A 19043-nucleotide genomic window follows, 5' to 3' on the forward strand; every position below is an offset into this window, starting at 1 on the left:
CGGCGCTGCTTAATGGTCCAGCTGCTCCACTTCCGATTCAGTTCCCTGCTAATGAGCCTGGGAAAACAGCGGAAGGTGACTCAAGTCCCTGGGCCCCTGCACTCAAGTGGGAGGCCTGGAAGAAGCTCTGGCTTCTGGGTTTGGACTGGCCTAGCTCTGGCTGTTGTGGCCATTTGGAGTGTGAACCAGCGTATGGAAGATCTCTCTGCCTCTGTAACTCTTCCAAATAAATAAATCTTTTAAAAAATGACAATAAAATGGAGATGGTTGTCTACCTCTAGTCCATGACTTGGTTTTTGCTTTATTTATTGATTGAGAAAGAGAAGGCACTCAAGAGAGCTCCCCCCATCTGTGAGTTCACTCCCCAGATGCCTGCAAGGGTCGGGGTTGGGAGCTGGGAGCTCCGTCCAGGTCTCCTACAAGGGTGAGAGGGACCCAGTTACTTCCGCCATAGCTGCTGCTTCCCAGGGTCCCTGTTAGTGGGAAGCAGGGGTCAGGAACCCGAAGTGGTTATCAATCCCAGGTACTGTGATGTGGATGCAGCCGTTTTAATCACTGTGCCAAGCACCTTCCCGATTTATTTTTGCCTGGCCTCTGCCTGGTGATTTTTACATTACATTTGTAAAACATTGCAAGAAGAAAAGGGAGAAGAGGGAGAGGAAGAGGGAAAAGACGGATACACCATAAAAATTATATGTGACTAGCAAAGCTAACTATTTACTATCTGGCTAAGAACAGATCCCGTAAGTTATGGGAAATGTGGTATGCCTACTCCATAATAAACCCTCAGTAAGTGATAGCATTATTATTGATATTTTCTGATTACTGCTTTTCTCTATATAGTTGTAATTTGAGACTAAGAATAGCTTACGGAGAATATAGGATGCTGTAAAATAAACACAATGAAATGAAAATCAGTGTGAAAGAAAAGGGATTTGATAACACTAATGAATAGTTCTTGTATTTGTTACACGTGAACACAGCTGTGGTCTCTATTGGGTGTGTACTGTAGGCCACATATTACAAGGGGGCTACAGAGAGCTAACTGAAATTGGAATTAAAAGATACGTTTACTAGGGTGCAAAAATCTATCCAGGCGTAGCTTTTTCCTAGTATGCATTTTCCCACGAGCTTCTTGAAGACCCTCTTCTATTTTTATTTTTTTTTTTTATTTTTATTTTTTTATTTATTTTTTTTTTTTGACAGGCAGAGTGGACAGTGAGAGAGAGAGAGACAGAGAGAAAGGTCTTCCTTTGCCGTTGGTTCACCCTCCAATGGCCGCCGCGGCCGGCGCGCTGCGGCCGGCGCAGCGCGCTGATCCGATGGCAGGAGCCAGGAGCCAGGTGCTTTTCCTGGTCTCCCATGGGGTGCAGGGCCCAAGCACCTGGGCCATCCTCCACTGCACTCCCGGGCCACAGCAGAGAGCTGGCCTGGAAGAGGGGCAGCCGGGACAGAATCCGGCGCCCCGACCGGGACTAGAACCCGGTGTGCCGGCGCCGCTAGGCGGAGGATTAGCCTAGTGAGCCGCGGCGCCGGCAAGACCCTCTTCTATGCATGGGTTTCAAAAAGTTTTTGCACCAAGACAAACTTATCTTCTAGGCCCATTTTTCTCCACACACTTTTTTTGTAGTACTCTCACGTTAGTTTGAAGCATTGTCGGTAAGCAAAAACTAAGGCGGTCCCTGCCGTTGTGGGGTTTTCAGAGTAATGAGAGAGGAAACTCGTTCAACAAACTTGGGATATGGAAGAGAGGTTGAGCGTCACAAGGCTTCTCCAAGGAGTATCCCGAGGAGCCCTGGGGTACATCTCTCCCGGGTACTAAGCCTCCAGGACGTGGGGTGCATCCCGTGATTCGCACACATTCCACAGCTAGGGCCTCCAGGGCCACCCTAATTTGCTCTGTCGTCAACTCACAAACCTCCCGGGCCGCCCAAGCGTGGAGAATGGATTGGGCCAGGATTCTCGCACAGCTGCCCTTGCAGACATCCGAGGCGCGCCGGCGGAGAAGGCAGGGGGAATGCTCTCAGAATGCGCTGAGGGCCAAGTGGCCTCCTAGCAGACAGCTGAGCCCAAGCAGCAACGGGGAGCTCCCGCTGCTGCGAGGCCACCTGGCTGCTGGCCGAGCCCAGGAAACGGACGTAGTGCCTGATGTTGCAACCCAAACGATGACTTCATATTTGCAAACTGTGGCCACCTTGGGGTATTACGCATTAGCCAGAATGCAGAATGCAAATGATAGTTGAACACTCTCATCCGTCGAATACACCATCACCGTTGATAGCTCGGAATGACAGCCCAGTGTGGAGCTTAGATGGAACAGCGGTTCTCCACCGAAGGCGATTTTTCTCTCCCAGAAACCATTTGGCAATGTCTGGAGACGTCATATTCGGCGGGGTGCTGCCGGCATTGAGTGGGTGGAGAGGCTAGGTAGGGACGCTGCTCGCCAACCCTAACAGAGCACGGGGCAGCCCCCACGCAAGGAATTACCCATGCTCAAAATATGCTGAGGTTGAGAAATCCCAAGATAAGAACCGTCGCCTTACTCTGCAAATTTTTGAAGCCACTCCTCCAGGGTTTTAAGTTCCTCCTTTAACGTTGCGCGGTGTTGCCCGCTTCCAAAATGGCTTCTGACCCACCGTGGAAGGATCTGCCCTAGTCCAAAAAGGCTGAAAGGGAGTCAGGCGCCGGAATGGTTCGGTCCGGGCCCCTGGCGTCACCCCCTGACTGCAGAGCCAATGGACGAGGCCCAGTTGTGGACCGAACCATCCGGGGGTCACTGGAGCAGGGGGGAAACAGGCTGATGACGCTTAGACCGAGGTTTCCATATCGAGACCCGCGGCTCAGGGAGAGAACCTCAGCTCGGCCTCGTGGGTTCTAGTGTGTTTCCCGACGTGGAGTTGGGAGTGGGCGGCACTGGGCGGACCTCGGCCCCGATGCCTGGCCTCGTCCCCTCCCGCCGCGGCGTGCGGTGGTTCGCTCCCGGCACTTCCCTGTTTGGGGCAGTTCGGCCCGCAGAAGTCGGTTCGGGAGCTGTCAGTGCGGGCGGGATCGCGGCGGGGCGCGGGGTGGGCGCGTCCGACCCCGTCCCCTGCCTGGCCGGTGGCCTGGGACCTCCCGCGCACCCCGCACCCAACCTGCTGGGCCTAGCGGCCGCGTACACCGCCTACTGCGCCCCTCGCTTCTTCGCTCTCTGGCCGCCGGGCGGGCGGGCGCCGGGGACCCCGCCGGGGCCGAGGCTTCCAGCGGGCGGCCAGGGCCCGGCTTCGGCTTCCTCGCCATGTCCTCGGCCCGAGACGTCAGCGACCACTTCCCCCTCCATCTTCTGGTCTGGAACAACGACTACCGGCAGCTGGAGAAGGAGCTGCGGGGCCAGGTGAGGGCGGGGCAGGGGGCTGGGGGCGGGGCGGGGGTCGTTTCGCCCTCCTGAGCCTGTTTCCAGCCTCGGGGCGCCGGGGACCCCGCGGACGGCTTCACGCTTGCGGTATTGGGGTAATCATGGTAAATAGTAGGGCATGTTTTGAGTGCTTGCTGTATGCCAGGCCCCGTGCCTATAGCTTTATGCCCATCATGCCTGCTAACCATTCCAGGAACGCGAGGAGGGAGCTGCTGTCATCCCAGAGCTTGACAGAGGCGGGAACTGGAGCTGTCAGGGGTCCCCTGCCTTCCCTGAGGCCGGCCCCAACTAAATAAAGACCAGGCGTGGATTCTGAGAGGTTATTCGGCCCCATTGCCTCCGAGTTGGAGAAACAACTCACGCCCCCCCCCCAGCCCCCACCCCCACCCTTGTTGTCCCCCTTGGGCTTGGTTGGTTTTGAAGTCCAGGTTCCGAGTCGCTCTTGTGACCTTGGGCCAGGCATTTTGCGGGCCCGCGTTAATCTGTGGGTTGAGGATGTTGGTTCGGATGGGGAGCAGACCTCGGATTGGACCCAGAGTTGGAGGGTGAGGACCAGGACTCGGCCTCCTTACCAAGCTCCCCAGGGAGGCTGATACCCAGGGAAGTTTGAGGATCCCCTGTGCTCTGGCTCCTTAAGGGCCTTTCTGTTCCGAAGCGCTTTGATTTGTTGCCATCTCTTTGAAGTAGTGGTTCTCTGTCAAAGTCACCTCCCCCACCCCGGGGACTTCTGGCCATGTATGGAGACATTTTTGGTTGTGGGGAGTGGGTGCTACTGGCATGTGGTGGGTGAAGGCCAGGGATGCCACTCCAGCCTGTCACAATGCACAAGACCGCCACCCACAGTTATCTGGCCCCAGTGTGTAACTGCCCTGGAGTTACAAACTCACAGGCTGACAGTCAGGGGGAGAGTCTTCAGTTACCTCTGAAACCAGGTGTCGTTGTTCTTGCTGGTTTCATTCATTTTACCCAGCTCATGAAGTATCTCAGAATTGAACCCTGTGGTTGTCAGAAGTTACAGAAGGAAAGGAGCCTGGATTTTCCTTGGGTGGGCGAGCTCAGCGGTGCCCAGTTGGAGGGGCTCCTGCCAAGCGCCATATTTATTTGAACTTGGCTGGGCTCCCATTCAAAAGCTCTTTTGTCATTCAGAAGGGAATTCCAGACAGGTTAGGAGGCCCTGTTCTTAATGAGATGGCTCCTGCCACTGTTGCCACAGTTGAAGAGTTCAAGAGATAAAGACTCCATTGCCTGGAGCCAAAATGATTCACCTGCTGCTTGGATTCCCACTGTGTCCCGGGAACCCTCTGCCCTCCGGCTCAGCCATCTCTGAGCCCCGCCTAGATGCTGTACAGATGACCAGCCCTGGTTGGCAGGGGCCTGGCTGTGTTCGCACCTGCACTTCTGCAGCATCATGGCTGCCCGGCTTGTGCCACGTTGAGCAGAAGTACCAAGACAGTCCCCGCGTTAGAGCCAGGAACAGACAAGCTCATCGTCCTTGAGCCACAGGCTCCTTCAGGACCGGTGTCTGAAAGCAGTGGCCTTCCTGGTCGCTGGAGACCCCGGGGAAGACACGGTGTCTGCTAAGACCAGAACCACGTCCTGGTTTCCAGGCTGCAGCGTGGCGTAGCTGAATTGCCTCTGCCTCGCCAACTGTGAGAAGAATACTCACTGGAAGCTCTCTGCCCTTCACCTTGAAAAACACGAAGGTCGGGGCCGGCGCTGTAGCTCACTTGGTTAATCCTCCACCTGCGGGGCCGGCATCCCATTATGGGCGCCGGGTTCTAGTCCTGGTTGCCCCTCTTCCTGTCCAGCTCTCTGCTGTGGCCCGGGAAGGCAGTGGAGGATGGCCCAAGTGCTTGGCCCCTGCCCCTGCATGGGAGACCAGGAGGAAGCATCTGGCTCCTGGCTTCGGGTTGGTGTAGCTCTGGCCGTGGCGGCCATTTCGGGGGGTGAACCAACGGAGGGAGGACCTTTCTCTCTCTCACTGTCTAACTCTGTCGAATAAAAAAAAAAAAACAACAAACCCTATGAAGGACACCTGTGGTTTGGGGGTTCGAGTCTTGCTGCTGGCTTTCCTGAAGTGCCTTTTAGGGCCTTGATGCCCTTGCCTGTCCAGGAGGCCCAGGAGCGACGGTCACGTGTGCTGATCATTCATCTTTGATTTCGTGATTGGTTCTCACTGTGGCTCATTGCGTAGTACACCAGCCCCCTCCGGGGAAGAGCCCGTTGGGGGGCGCATTCAGCAGGAACTTCTTGAATGAGGATGCTTTGGACCACATAGCCATGGAAGGCACCTGTCTGGTGGGACGCTCGCGTGGGGCCTGTGTCCCGGCAGGCTCCGTATTTGGCTTCAGGCCCGCTTCCACCACCATGAAGCCCTGGAACTGTTTTCGAAGGAGGCACACCTTGCATTCTCATTTCTCGCCGGGCCCTGCAGGATTACGTAATCAGTTCAGGGTGAAGAAGGGAGCAGGGATGTCGCTGAACTACATGGCAGGAAACATCTGGTTGCTTTCGTATTTATCTGGATCCTCTGTGGATTGTGAAACAGCCACTCACCTCTGTGACCTGGAGGCCACTGGGTTTAATAGCCGGCGCTAATACCGTGTCTGAATGGTTTCGTCACCTGTGAAGTCTGGCAAGAGTAGAGCCCGTGGCCGCCCCGGCTCTGTGCCCAAGTGTTTTCCCCGGATCTTAGATGTCATCCCCACACCAACCCCCTGGGGTGGGCGCTGTTACAATTCCCATCTTACAGATGAGGAAACCAAGGCTCGCCAGGCAAGCCTGTGTTTGCAGTCCCTCTGCGCCGCGCCGCCTTCCAGTAAGAATGCCTCCCTTTGCCGGATTGTGGAGAATGTGCAAGATAATGGCTGTAAAGTGCAGGCACGTGGGGGGTGGGGGCAGCACCGCATAGCAGTGGCTGCTGCTCTTAGCACAACAGCATTTATTAACCCGAGAATGGAGCCGCTTTCCCGTATGGCCCAGTTTGTCTACAAGGAACAGGGATTAGTTGCATAATTAACAAAAACCTCTTCTCAGGGGCAGGTGTTGTGGTGCAGTGGTCAAGTGTTTGCTTGGGATGCCAGGCCCACATCCTGTATCACGGAGCCCGGGATCCCACTCAGCCTCCACTTGTAACCCAGCTTCCTGCTGATCCTGGGAGACAGCAGACGATGGCCCAAGTACTTGTGTTCCTGTCACCCACGCGGAAGACCTGGTCAGAGTTCCTGGCTCTTGGCCTCATCCTGACCCAGCCTGAGCTGTTGCGGGCATTTGGGGTTGGAACCAGCGGATGGAAATCAATTTCTCTCCATCCCTCCCTCTCCCTCTGTCACTCTGCCTTTCAAACACATGCACCTTTAAATAAATATTCCTTTTTTTTTTTTTTTGGACAGGCAGAGTTAGACAGTGAGAGAGAGAGAGAGAAAGGTTTTCTTTCTGTTGGTTCACCCCCCAGATGGCTGCTACAGTTGGCGCTGCGCCAATCTGAAGCCAGGAGCCAGGTGCTTCCTCCTGGTCTCCATGCAGGTTCAGGGCCCAAGCTTTTGGGCCATCCTCCACTGCCTTCCTGGGCCACAGCAGAGAGCTGGACTGCAAGAGGAGCAACCAGGACAGAGTCTGGTGCCCCAGCCGGGACTAGAACCCGGGGTGCCTGCGCCACAGGCGGAGGACTAGCCTAGTGAGCCGCGGCGCTGGCCTAAATAAATATTCCTATCACCCAGCAGTAAAAGCAGCTGTTTCCCTGAAGGCCTTGGTGTGCTGGTGAGTTTCTGCTGCTCCTGCCTTCATCTGTGCGTCACAGGAGAGAGACCCTACCCAAGCAGGCCTGGCGGGAGGATTTGATTCTGTCCCAGGGACAGCAGCATGAAGAGAGTCAAGTTTATCCAGAGGAAGGGGCTCAGCACATGTCTCTGAGTGTGTGAGAGCCAGCCCCAGCCCCGCGGCCAACAGCCAACTCTGAGCTGGTTTCAGGCCTTCCACACCGGCTCTGCAGAGGCACTTAATGAAGTGCCTCTTAATCCAGCAGCACTTTAATGATCGGCAGGGCCTTGAAGTTGGCTGCTGTCATTGAAACTGTCGGTGTTCTGGTTGTGTCATTGAGCCAGAGAGGTGTGTTGAGCCGCCTCGGGCCTTCTTACCAAGGTGCGCAAAGGGAACGGATGCTGTGGGGACAGATCCCAAGGTGACTCTTTGCGCCTTAGCGCAGTGACAGCCCTGGGGCTGCGCTGCGTGGAGGGCGGCAGGTGCAGCCCGAGTCTGGCCACGGCCCCCACTGGGAAGCCAGCAGGGGAAAGCCTGGCACCCAGATGGCAGTGGTGCCTGAGTCTTCACCGAGAACCACCTTGGGGTCCTCCCTCGAGCCTGGGGCCGGCCACGCGAGGCCACGGGGCACTCGTTCAAGTTGGTGCCTGCTGGAGGCCTGCGGCGAGCCAGGGGCTGTGCAGCCAAGAAGACCGCAGCGCCTAGAGCCGACCCCCAGCAGGCTCCTCGTCGGCCACCAGGGACTCAGGCTGTCCTTAGGAACTTGGCGGGTGGATGCCTTTCCCAGCTGACTTGGGCAGGGGGCCAGAGATGCCCAGGAGCAGGGCAGTCGGCGAAGGGAGGGCCCCTTCCCGGAGGTCCCCATGTGTGTGGAGCGCCCCCTGCGTGCAGGTGCCCTGGCATAGAGGGCTCGGTGCAGGGAAGCTGGGTGTGGGATGTCGGGGCTGCCGCCTTTTCTCAGACCTCGGCTGGCGACTGTCTCAGAGGGCCGCGGGCTGGGGAACAAGGCGACTGCGCAGGAGAGCGAGCCGGGCACAGATCAGCGGACGGGATCCTGTGCCACACTCTCAGCCCTTGTCTCCTCGGGGGACACTGCTCGTTCAGAGGGGGTGGTGTTGTAATTCAGTGCGGCTCGGGGCTGAAGAAGCGGAGAGGAAGATCCCGGATGCGAATCCCAGTTAACTTTGGAAAGCCCTCGCTCTCGAACTCATAGCAGCCGTTGAAGATGCCAGGCCCGACCAGGCCCTGTGACGCAATCTGCACGGGTCTCTTTTAAGGAAGAAAGTGACAGCTTATGCGAAACTGCACAGTGTGGGCGGGTGATAAGAGCGAGCGCTTCGTGCTAAGTTAAGCCCTCTCCCCTGTAAGATCTGAAAGGTAGGTGTTTCTTACTGTTCCCATTTTGCAAGCCAGCAAAGTGAGACACGAGAGAAATGAAGCAACTGATCCGACAGGCGTATAGATGAGAGATCTGCTCTGTATACTGCATATAAACACACGCATTAGAAAGTTTACTTTCCAGACAGTCCACCCACGGAAAGTCTACTAGTCAGTGATTTTTAGTACATTCACGAAGCTGCGCTCCCGCGGCCACTGTCAAACTCCAGAGCGTTTTCATCACCCGAAAGAGAAACCCCAAGTCTCTGACAGTCACTCTCCCCTCCCCCCAACTCCTCCAGCCCTAGCCCCAGGCAGCCACCAGTCTGCTTCCTGTGTTTGTATATTTGCCTGTTCTGGACTTTTCATGGAAAAATCATCATAAAACACGTTGCCCTTTTGTTTTTGGTCTGGCTTTTACTTAGCTTATCTTTTGGAGGTTCCTCTGGGTTCTGAGGCATGAGTCATTCCTGTTTATGTCAGCGTAGTAGTCCATGGGTATGGACACTCTGGGTTTTGTTTATCCCTGTATCAGTTGGTGGACATCTGGGTTGTTTCTGCATCTTGGCCATAGTGGATCGGGTGCTATACACAATGTTTCTAAGTCTGGGCACAGGCTGATGTTCCCATCTCTCTTGGGTAGATGCCTTGGAGAGGGATTGCCAGGGCAGGTGGTAACTGGGTGTGCTCAACATTTTGAGGGACTGGCAACCTTTGCAAAGTGTCTGTGCCACTCTGTATCCCCACAGGCAGTGTTGGAGGGTTCCGGTTGCTCCACATCCCTGCCAAAGCTTACTGTTGTCTCTCTCCAGCCATCCTCGTGGGTATGCGAAAGTATGTGATTATGATTTACTAATTTTATTTGAAAAGCAGAGAAAGAAACAGAGATCTTCTGCTTGCTAGTTCACTCTCCAAATGCCTACAGTAGCCAGGGCTGGGCCAAGTGGAAGCCAGGAGCCCAGAATCAGGCACTGCCGTATGGGATGTGGGTGACCCAACAGGCAACGTAACTGCTATGCCACAAGCCTGTCCTTGGTTATGGGTTCTTCTTTTTCTTTCTTTTCTTTTTAAGATTTATTTTATTTATTCAAAAGACAGAGTTACAGAGAGACAGAAAGAGAGAGTTTCCATCTGATGGTTCATTCCCCAAATGGCAGCAACGGCTGGGGCTAGGCCAGGTCAAAGCCAGGAGTTTCATCCAGATCTCCCATATGGGTGCAAGGGTCCAAGTACTTGGTGGTTTATCTGCTGCTTTGCCAGGCACAATAGCAGGGAGCTGGATCCAAAGTGGAGCAACCAGGACTCAAACTGGCACCCATATGGATGCTGGAATTGTAGGCGGTGGCTTAACCTGCTGTTCCCATAATGCCGGTCCCCTGGTCGTAGATTGTTATTCCCTAATGGTTAGTGGTGTTGAGCATTTTTTAAAAGATTTTATTTTTATTTGAAAGGCAGAGTTACAGAGAGGCAGAGGCAGAGAGAGAGGTTTTCCATCTGCTGGTTCATTCCCTAGATGACCACAATGGCTGGAGCTGTGCCAATCTGAAGCCAGGAGCCATGAGCTTCTTCCGGGTCTCCCAAGCAGGTGCAGGGGCCCAAGGACTTGGGACATTTTCTACTGCTTTCCCAGGCCATAGCAGGGAGCTGGTTCAGAAGTGGGGCATCCGAGACTTGAACCAGCACCCATATGGGATGTCGTACTACAGGCAACAGGTTTGCCTGCTATGCCACAGTGCCAGCCCCTAAATAAATCTTTTAAAAAATAAAGTCCACCTTCATGACCTCAGTTAGGCAAAGTCTTCTTAAATAAAACATCAAAAGCATATGGAACAAAAGAAAATACAAGATAAATTGGACTTCATCAAAATTAAAAAAAAATTTTTTTAAAGAGTTATTTATTTATTTGAAAGTCAGAGTTATACAGAGAAAGAGGTCTTCCATCCACTGATTCACTCCCCAGTTGGCTGCAATGGCTGGAGCGACATCAATAGGAAGCCAGGAGCCAGGAGCTTCTTCCGGGTTTCCCATGCAGGTGCAAGGGCCCAAGGACTTGGGCCATCTTCTAGTGCTTTCCCAGGTCATAGTAGAGAGCAGCCAGAAGTTGAACCAGTGCCCATATGGGATGCTGGCACTGCAGGCAGCAGCTTTACCCACTGTGCCACAGCGCCAGCCCCAAAGTGTGTTTAATGATACTACAAAGTAAAAAGGACAACTCACGGGGCCAGTGCTCACTCGCTCTCTCTGTCTCTGTCGTTCTGTAACTCTGCCTTTCAAATAAATAAATAAACATCTTTAATAAAAAAGCTCTCAGGATGGGTGAAAATGCCTGCAGTCATACTGATAAGGACCTGGCGTCTAGGACGTGTGACAGACTCTCAGTTCCGCGGTCACATGTCACAGTGGGCATCCTGCCTGCTGGTTACGATGCCTGCAGCCCCACGGGGGTGCCTGAGCTCCATGCCTGTCTCCAGTTCCTGACTCCGGCTTCTCGTTAGTGCAGAGCCCGGGAGGCAGCAGGTAATGATGCCTTAAATAGTCGGGTCCCTGCCACCCACGTGGGAGACTTAGATGGAATTCCCTCTGCCAGCTCCCACCCCAGCATCTGGAGAGGGAACCAGCAGATGGAAGATCAGTCTCTCCACCTCTCAAATAAGTCATCATGTTTTAAAGATTTATTTATTTGACAGAGCTAGAGAGAGGGAAAGACAGGGAGATCTTTCATCTGTTGGCCAGGGCTGGGCTAAGCTGAAGCCAGGAGCTTTAACCAGGTCCCCTACGTGGACCATCATCTGCTGCTTTTCCCAGGCCATCCAGCAGGGAGCTGGATTAAAAGAAGTGGAGCAGCCAGGACATGACCAGCGTCCATATGAGATACTCGCGCTGCTGGAAGTAGCCTTACCTGCCACCCACAACACCAGCCCCAGTCATGATTTTTTAAAACAGTCATGATTTTTTAAAACGATCAAATAACTAAGATACCCATCGAGATGCCCACATCCCATATCACAGTGCCTAGATTTGAGTCCTGAGGTAGCTTCCTGCTAACGTGTGCCTTGGGAGGCAGCAGGTGATAGTTCAAGAACTTGGGTGCCTGACACCCACGTGAGAGACCTGGATGGAGTTCCCAGCTCCTGGCTTCAGCCTGATCCCACTTCGGCTGTTGTGGGCATCTGGGTAGTGAACGAGCAGATGGGGACTCGCTCTCTCTTGTCTGTTTCTCTCTTCTTTCTCAAATAGTAATAAAGTAACTTCGATTTTTAATTGTATTTGAATACACAGTTCTCCAAAGAAGACATACAAATGGTCAACAAGTGTAAGAATCTTTGTAAAAAGATTTATCTGAAAGGCAGAGATACAGAGAGAGAGAGGGAGACACAGAGAGAGAGAGCTCTTCCATCTGCTGGTTCACTTCCCAGATGGCTGCGACGTCTGGGGCTGGGCCAGGCTGAAGCCAGAAGCCTTGAGCTTCCGGGCCCCCATCGTGGGTGGCAGGGGCCCAAAGCTCTTGAGCCATCTTCTGCTGCTTTCCCCAGGCCATAGCAGGGAGCTGGATCAAAGGCGAGCAACCAGGACTTGAACTGGCACTTCAGATGGGCTGTTTTTTTCTTTAAATGTATGTATGTATGTATTTATTTATTTATTTGATATACAGAATTAGAGAAAGAGGGGGAGAAGGAGGGAGAGAGGGAGAGGGAGAGGGAGAGGGAGGTCTTCCATCCATTGGTTCACTCCACGGATGATCACAACAGTCAGGGCTATACAGGCCGAAGCCAGGAGCCTGGAACTCTGATTGGGTCTCCCACGTGGGTGCAGGGCCAAGTACTTGGACATCTTCTGCTACTTTCCCAGGAACATTAGCAGGGAGCTAGATCAGAAGTGGAGCAGCTGGAACTTGAACCAGCGCTCCAATATGGGATGCCAGTGTCCCAAGCAGTGACTTATCCCGATGTGCCACACACTAACCTTGTGAAGGCAGACTTATGCTTTTTTCTGAGTTTTTTTTTTTTTAAGATTTATTTATTTATTTGAAAGTCAGAGTTACACAGAGAGAAGGAGAGACAGAGAGAGAGAGAGAGGTCTTCCATCCGTTGGTTCACTCCCCACATGGCTGCAAGGGCCGGAGCTATGCCGATCAGGAGCCAGGAGCTTCTTCCGGGTCTCCCACGTGGGGGCAGGGGACCAAGGACTTGGGTCGTCCTCCACTGCTTTCCCAGGCCATAGCAGAGAGCTGGATCGGAAGTGGAGCAGCCGGGACTCAAACCAGCGCCCGTGTGGGATGCCGACACTGCAGGTGGCAGCTTTACCCACTATGCCCCAGCGCCGGCCCCAGGAGAGTGTTTTTTTTTAAGTCGTTTTAGTCCTTGCATTTATTTGGGTTTATGATCCATTATAAGCCAATTTTCATGAAAGGTTGAATATAAAACTTCATTCTTTTGCATGTGAGTATCCATTTGTCAAGCACCATTCATTGAAGGGGCTGTTCACTGGTGATTTATTTTGGTATCCTCACTGAAAATGAATTCACCATAAATCTGTGGGTTTATTTCTGGACTCTAAATCATGCTTCATTGACCTGTGTGCCTGCTGATGCCAGTGCCAGCTGCCTTGATTGCCGTCGCTGTGTGTACCGAGTTCCTTGAACTTCACTTTTTCTGAGACGGCTGTGCTGGGCCCATGGCATTTCTATATGAATTTCAGAATCTGTTCACCAGTTTCTGCAGAGATCCAGCTGGGCTTTTAACGAATCAAGTCTATACTTCAGTCTGGGAAGTTCTGCCATCTTACCGTTAGTAAGCTTTCTGAACCCTGACCTTGCAGGGTTTTTGTTTTTTTTAATTTAAATTGCCTTTGATTTCTTTCAGTAGTGCCTTCTGCTGTCCAGAGTAGCTTTTGTACTTTGATGCGTTCAATTTTTTCTTAAATGTTGTGTTCTTTTTCGTGGTCCTAAAAATGTAATTTTAAAAATGAATTATTTATTTGAAAGGCAGAGAGACAGATGGATATCTTCCATCCGCTTTTGATATCCTTCCCAAATTTCTCACGACAGCAAAGGCTTGGCCAGGCTGAGGCTTAGGAACCCGGAACTCAATGTGGGTCTCCTGTGTGGGTGTCAGGGACCCAACTAACTTGAGCCATCACCTGCTGCCCCAGGGTGTTCATTCACCTCCCAGGTGCTCTGATATGGAATGTGGGGCCTTAACTGCTGCCTTAATTCTATTATAGAGTTAATTACAAATGTATAGACATATAATTTATTTTTGAAAGATATATTTATTTATTTGAAAGGCAGAGTTACATAAAGGCAGAGAGAGAAAAGTCTTCCATCAGCTGGTTCATTCCCTAAATAGCCACAATGGCTGGAGCTGAGCCAATCCGAAGCCAGGAGCCAGGAGCTTCTCCCGGGTCTCCCACGTGGGTGCAGGGGTCCAAGCACTTGGGCCATCTTCCACTGCTTCCCCAGGCCATAGCAGAGAGCTGGATTAGAAGTGGAGCAGCCAGGACTCAAGCCGGCACCCATATGGGATGCCAGCACTGCAGGCGGCAGCTTTACCCTCTATGCCACAGTGCCAGCCCCTGTAATTGATTTTTGTATACTGGTTGTGTCTCCTGCAATGTTGCTGAATTTGTTTGTTGGTTCTGGTAGGTTTCTGCTGGATTCCTTAGGAGTTTCTGTAGAGAAGATGCTGTCTTCAGTGACTAGAGATGGTTTTCCTTCTCCCTGTCCAGTCCGGATGCTTTTCACTTCTCCGCCCGTGGCCCAGGTTAGAGCCTCTTTAGTGTGGGACAGAGGCGCTGGAAGGACATCCTTTCTCGTTCCTCATCCTGGGAGGAGCGGTGCTGGTCTCTCCTGTTAAGGATGATGATAGCCATGGGGTTTTCACAGACACTCTTGGAGGAAGCTCCTTTCTAATCCTCGTGTGTTGAGAGTTTATTGTTATTACTATCATCATCATGAACTAGAGTTAGATTTTGTCAAATGATCTTTCTGTATCTGTTGCCATGCTCTTGTGTTTTTTCGTTTTATTTTATGGATATGGTATGTAACATTAATTGATTATCAGATATTAAGCCACTCTTATATTCCTAGGATAAATAAGACTTGGTCATAATGTATAATAACCCTTCTTGTCTGTTGCCGAATTTGGTTTCCTAGTATGTTGTTGAGAGGATTTTTGCTTCCATATTCATAAATGGTATTAATTAGTCCATGGTTTTCTTTTCTTATGATGCATTTGTCCTCAAGATAAAACTGGTTTCATAAAATGAGCCGGAAAGTTTTCTTTCCTCTTTTGTTTCTTGGAAGAGATCATGAAAGATTGGTATCAATTCCTTAAATGTTCGCCAGAATTCATCAGTAAAGCCATCAGGGCCTGTTTTTTTTTTTTTAATAAAATTTTTTTGAAGATTTATTTATTTGAAAGGCAGAGTTACAGAGAGAGAGAGACTGAGAGAAACAGAAGAGAGGGACCTTCCATCCGTTCACTCCCCATATGGCTGCAGCAGCCAGGGCTGGGCCAGTCCAAAGCCAGGAGCCTGAAGCTTTCTTCCAGGTCTCCCACATGGGCGCAGGGGCCCAAGCACTTGGGCCATCTTCTGATGCTTCCCCAGGCCATTAGCAGAGAGCTGGATTGGAAGTAGAGGAGCCAGGACGCGAACTGGTGCCCATGTGGGATGCCTGCACTACAGGCGGCAGCTTTAGCCAGTACACCACAGCTCCGGCCCCTCTTAGGTCTTAACCCAAGTTACCTGATTTGTTTTGGCACATACAGTTGTTCATAATATTCCTTTATAAGCCTTTTTATTTCTACAGAGTTGATAATAATATTCTTTCCTAATTTTTTTTCACTTGAGTCTTTTCTCTTGTTTAGTCAAATCTAAATGTTTTGTTGACAATTAGATTTTGTTGACATTTCAAAATATAAATTTTGGTTGTTTTGATTGTTTTCTATTTTGTATATTTCCCTCCTCATCTTTACTTACTTTTTTTTTTTCCAATTAAATTATTTATTCATTTATTGGAAAGGCAGAGAGAGAGAAGGAACAGAGACAGAAAACTCTCATCTGCTGGTTGACTCCCAAATGCCGTGAACTGCCAGGGTTTTGCCAGGAAGAACTGGGGGCTCAATTTCGGTCTCCATGTGGGTGGCAGGGACCCCACTGCCTGAGCCATCGGCGGCTGCCTCACAGGTGAGCAGGAAACTGGAGTCAGGAGCAGAGCTTCTTGATCAGGCTTAGGGCCGTCCCAAGCTCCCTCTACCCACCTGGAGGCCAGAGGCCCACCCCCAGCTCTCGGTTTTAAATGCTTTCCCCCACCCTACCTGACCCGAACCCCCATTTGGAGAGAGAGAGAGAGAGACAGGCGCAGGAGGCCTGAGGAGTTCCAGTTCAGCATGTAGCCCCTGCTGCTCTGTGGCTTATGGGTGCAGAACAGAAAAAGTTAAAAACTTCCTGTGCGTGGTTTCTGCACGTCCTATGTGAGGGCCGCTCCTTCGCTCCTTCGTCTGAGACCTGTTAGTTCTGTTCTGAGGTGTGAGTCTCTCCTCTCCTGGGATAAATGCTAGGCGCCGCCCATGTGGCAGGCAGTGTGCTAACCCTAGCACCTTTCATTTGGATTGAATTTGTTAGGTCAGAAAATGCTTCGTTTATATAACACGTAAGTAGGTGGGTAAACGAGCTTGGCTGACTCTTTCCTTTCCTGCTGAACTCCAGCTAAGCTCGGAGCTCGGAAGTTCATAGCCTGGTCGGGTTTAGAAGACAGTGACAGGTGGCGCATTCCTAATCCGCAGTTCTGAAGTCGGAAATGAGCCAAAACCTGTCATGTTGCTGCTCCGAGGTTTCTGGTTTCAGAGGATTTTGGATTTTCAGATTAGGGATGCTCACCCAGGAGAGTCTATTGCAAGTATTCAAAAACTCCAAAGAACTCTGAAATCTGAAACAGTGCTGGCCCAAGCATTTCAGGTAAGGGATGTGCAACCTGAATTTATTTATTTGAAAGGCAGACTGACAGGAGGTGGGGGAGATGGGGCGGGATGAGTGGGGGAGATTGATCAGTCCAGAGATCTTCCATCCTCTGGTTCACTCCCCAAATGGCTGCAAGAGCCGGATCTGGGCCAGGCTTGAAACCAGGAGCCTGAAACTCCATCCGGGTCTCTCACGTGGGTGCAGGAGCCCAAGGACTTGAGCCATCTTCTGCTGCTTTCCTATGCTGCTCTAACGGGATGCCGGCATTGTGGGCTGCGGGTGAACGCGGTGCCCCACAACACCTGCCCCGTAACGTTCCTCTCTCAATGTGCGCATGCGCCTGCTCAGCCAAGGACGCGCCTCGCCTGGGGGACCCGCAGGTGTTGCCGGTTTCTGTGTGCTACTTCAGAACATCTGAAACTCGGTACGCAGCCAGGAGCAAAGTGTTCTGGTGGGAATCCAGCCAAAAAATCTCATTTTATTCTGGCCCGAATTATCTCCTGTTCTTTCAGTTTTGATTACCGTTTTATACTTCCTGTTCTAGACTTGAATGCTGATGTGGGCTTGAGAAATCCCCTGCGTTCTGAGTCCTGGGGCCAAGGCATTTCACGCGGGCCCCTCTCCTTATTTGGACTGAATCTGAGTGTCGCCGAGGGCGTCAGGTTGTGTTGGGTGCTCTGAGGCTTGGTGCCAGTGCTTATTGGGCACTGAACTTTATAGAAAAAGGAACTCTGTAACTGTTGTCTTCATTTATAGTCCTCAGGCTCATAACTCAGCTCAGATGCAAACCTTTTTGTATTTATTGCTATAATTAATGTGTAAATACTGTTCTGGTTGTTTTTTTAAAAGTTTAATTTGAAAGGCAGAGAGAGATGGTGAGACAGAGGTCTTCTACTCCTTGGTTTACTCCCCAGATGCCCCCGACACCTGGGGCCAGGCCAGGCTGAAGCCAGGAGCCGGGAACTGCTTCCGGGTCTCCCACATGGGTGCAGAGGCCCAAGCATTTAGGCCATCCTCCGCTGCCGTCCCAGGTGCATCAGCAGGGAGCTGGATCAGCCGTGCAGCAGCCAGGGCCAAACTGGCATTCTGGTATGGGATGCTGGCGAAGCAAGCCGTGGCTTCCTGTGCTGCACCACAAGGCTGCCCCCCGTTTTCTGGCTTCTTTCTGCTCAATGTGTCCCTGAAACACATGGCCACGTTTTTTATGCCGCACCTGGTTACGTGACGCTGGTGTTTCCCTCACAGAATGTGGAGGCTCTGGATCCACGAGGGCGAACCTTACTGCACCTTGCTGTTTCTCTGGGACATTTGGAATCTGCGCGAGTCCTGCTCCGACACAAAGCGGATGTGACAAAAGAAAACCGCCAGGGATGGACAGGTAAGTCTCCTTGAAAACTAATCTAATGTCGCTCCATTTGGTTTATCTTTCTGAACAGAGGCCAGTCCCAACCGTAATCCTCGTCTGAATCCTTTTTCTCACAGGGGCTTGCTCTCTTGGGACCAGGGCAGGGGGAGGAGCTGAGAGCTGGGGGGACCAGGGCGGGGGGGACGACTGGGAGCTGGGGGGACCGGGGCAGGGGGGAGGAGATGAGGGCTGGGGGACCAGGGCAGGGGGAGGAGCTGGGAGCTGGGGGGACCAGGGCGATGGTGGGGGGTGCTGAGAGCTGGGGCACCAGGACGGGAGCGGGGAGGAGCTGGGAGCTGAGGGACCAGGGCCGCGGGGAGGAACTGGGAGCTGGGGGGACCGGGGCAGGGGGGAGGAGATGAGGGCTGGGGATGCCGCGGGCTGAGCTGTGGCCCGGTGACTCCTCACCCAGAAGCAGCTCTCAGTGCGAATCCTTCCTCCCACGGGAGAACATGGAGGCCAGCTCCCCCTGGTGACGATGGTGGTGCCACCGCTGAGTCTATCAGGATCGACACAAATAAAAAACAGGGCTAGAGATACCTTCTAATGACATCCTGGCATTTCACGTTTTTGTGAACTCTTACCATTGGTCAGAGCATAGAGGCAGTGAGAGAAATAGAGGCAGACGGATCTTCCATCCGCTGGGTCACTCCCTGAGTGGCCACAGCAGCTCGGACTGGGCCAGCCTCAAGCCAGGAGCTGGAGCTGAATCCAGGTGTCCCACATGGGTCGGCGGGTGCTTGAGTTGCCCCCTGCCGCCTCCCAGGGTACACACCAGGAGGAGGCTGGGACGAGAGCAGAGGCAGGACCGGAGCCGAGTCACTCCGGTGCGGGATGCGGGCGTCTCAAGTGGCATCTACTCTGCCGTGCCAAATGGCTGCCCCGGGCAGAGCAGCCCCCCGCTACCTGCAGGGTGCTCGCAAGCATAAGCCCTGTCTGCCCGGTCTTCCTGTCACCAGTGCTGCGTGGCCGCCCGGTCCAAGCCAGCTCTCTGAAAACACCATCAGGGGCAGCAGTGAGGGTGGGGGCACAGCGAGTGGGGAAGAGGTTTGAGCAAGAGGCCGAGTGCTCTGTTTTTCTTTCCTCTTTACTTAGAAGCTGGCGATCGGAAGTCATGATTGTATATGCTAAAGTTGGACCACAGCC

At 52.6% G+C, this 19043-nt stretch overlaps 1 protein-coding gene across 3 annotated transcripts in view; it reads left to right on the forward strand.

Moving 5' to 3' along the window:
* The first annotated feature begins 2983 nt into the window (after positions 1–2983).
* ANKRD13A (ankyrin repeat domain 13A) overlaps positions 2984–19043 on the forward strand; it is a 37299-nt gene continuing 21239 nt past the window's right edge. Inside the window, exons 1-3 of one of the 3 annotated variants that reach the window (XM_017337961.4) lie at positions 2984–3373; positions 14175–14292; positions 17738–17870. In XM_017337961.4, the coding sequence (XP_017193450.4) occupies positions 14212–14292; positions 17738–17870 (214 nt within the window). In that variant the 5' untranslated portion in view covers positions 2984–3373; positions 14175–14211. Of the gene's footprint in view, positions 3374–14174; positions 14293–16034; positions 16185–17737; positions 17871–19043 lie in introns of those variants that run through there. The other 2 variants (XM_002721988.6, XM_089322985.1) reach the window with 2 other exon arrangements.

This window comes from Oryctolagus cuniculus, chromosome 21 (genome assembly GCF_051225735.1).
Source record: "Oryctolagus cuniculus isolate XC-2025 breed Fujian yellow rabbit chromosome 21, ASM5122573v1, whole genome shotgun sequence".
NCBI classification, from domain to species: Eukaryota; Metazoa; Chordata; class Mammalia; order Lagomorpha; family Leporidae; genus Oryctolagus; species Oryctolagus cuniculus.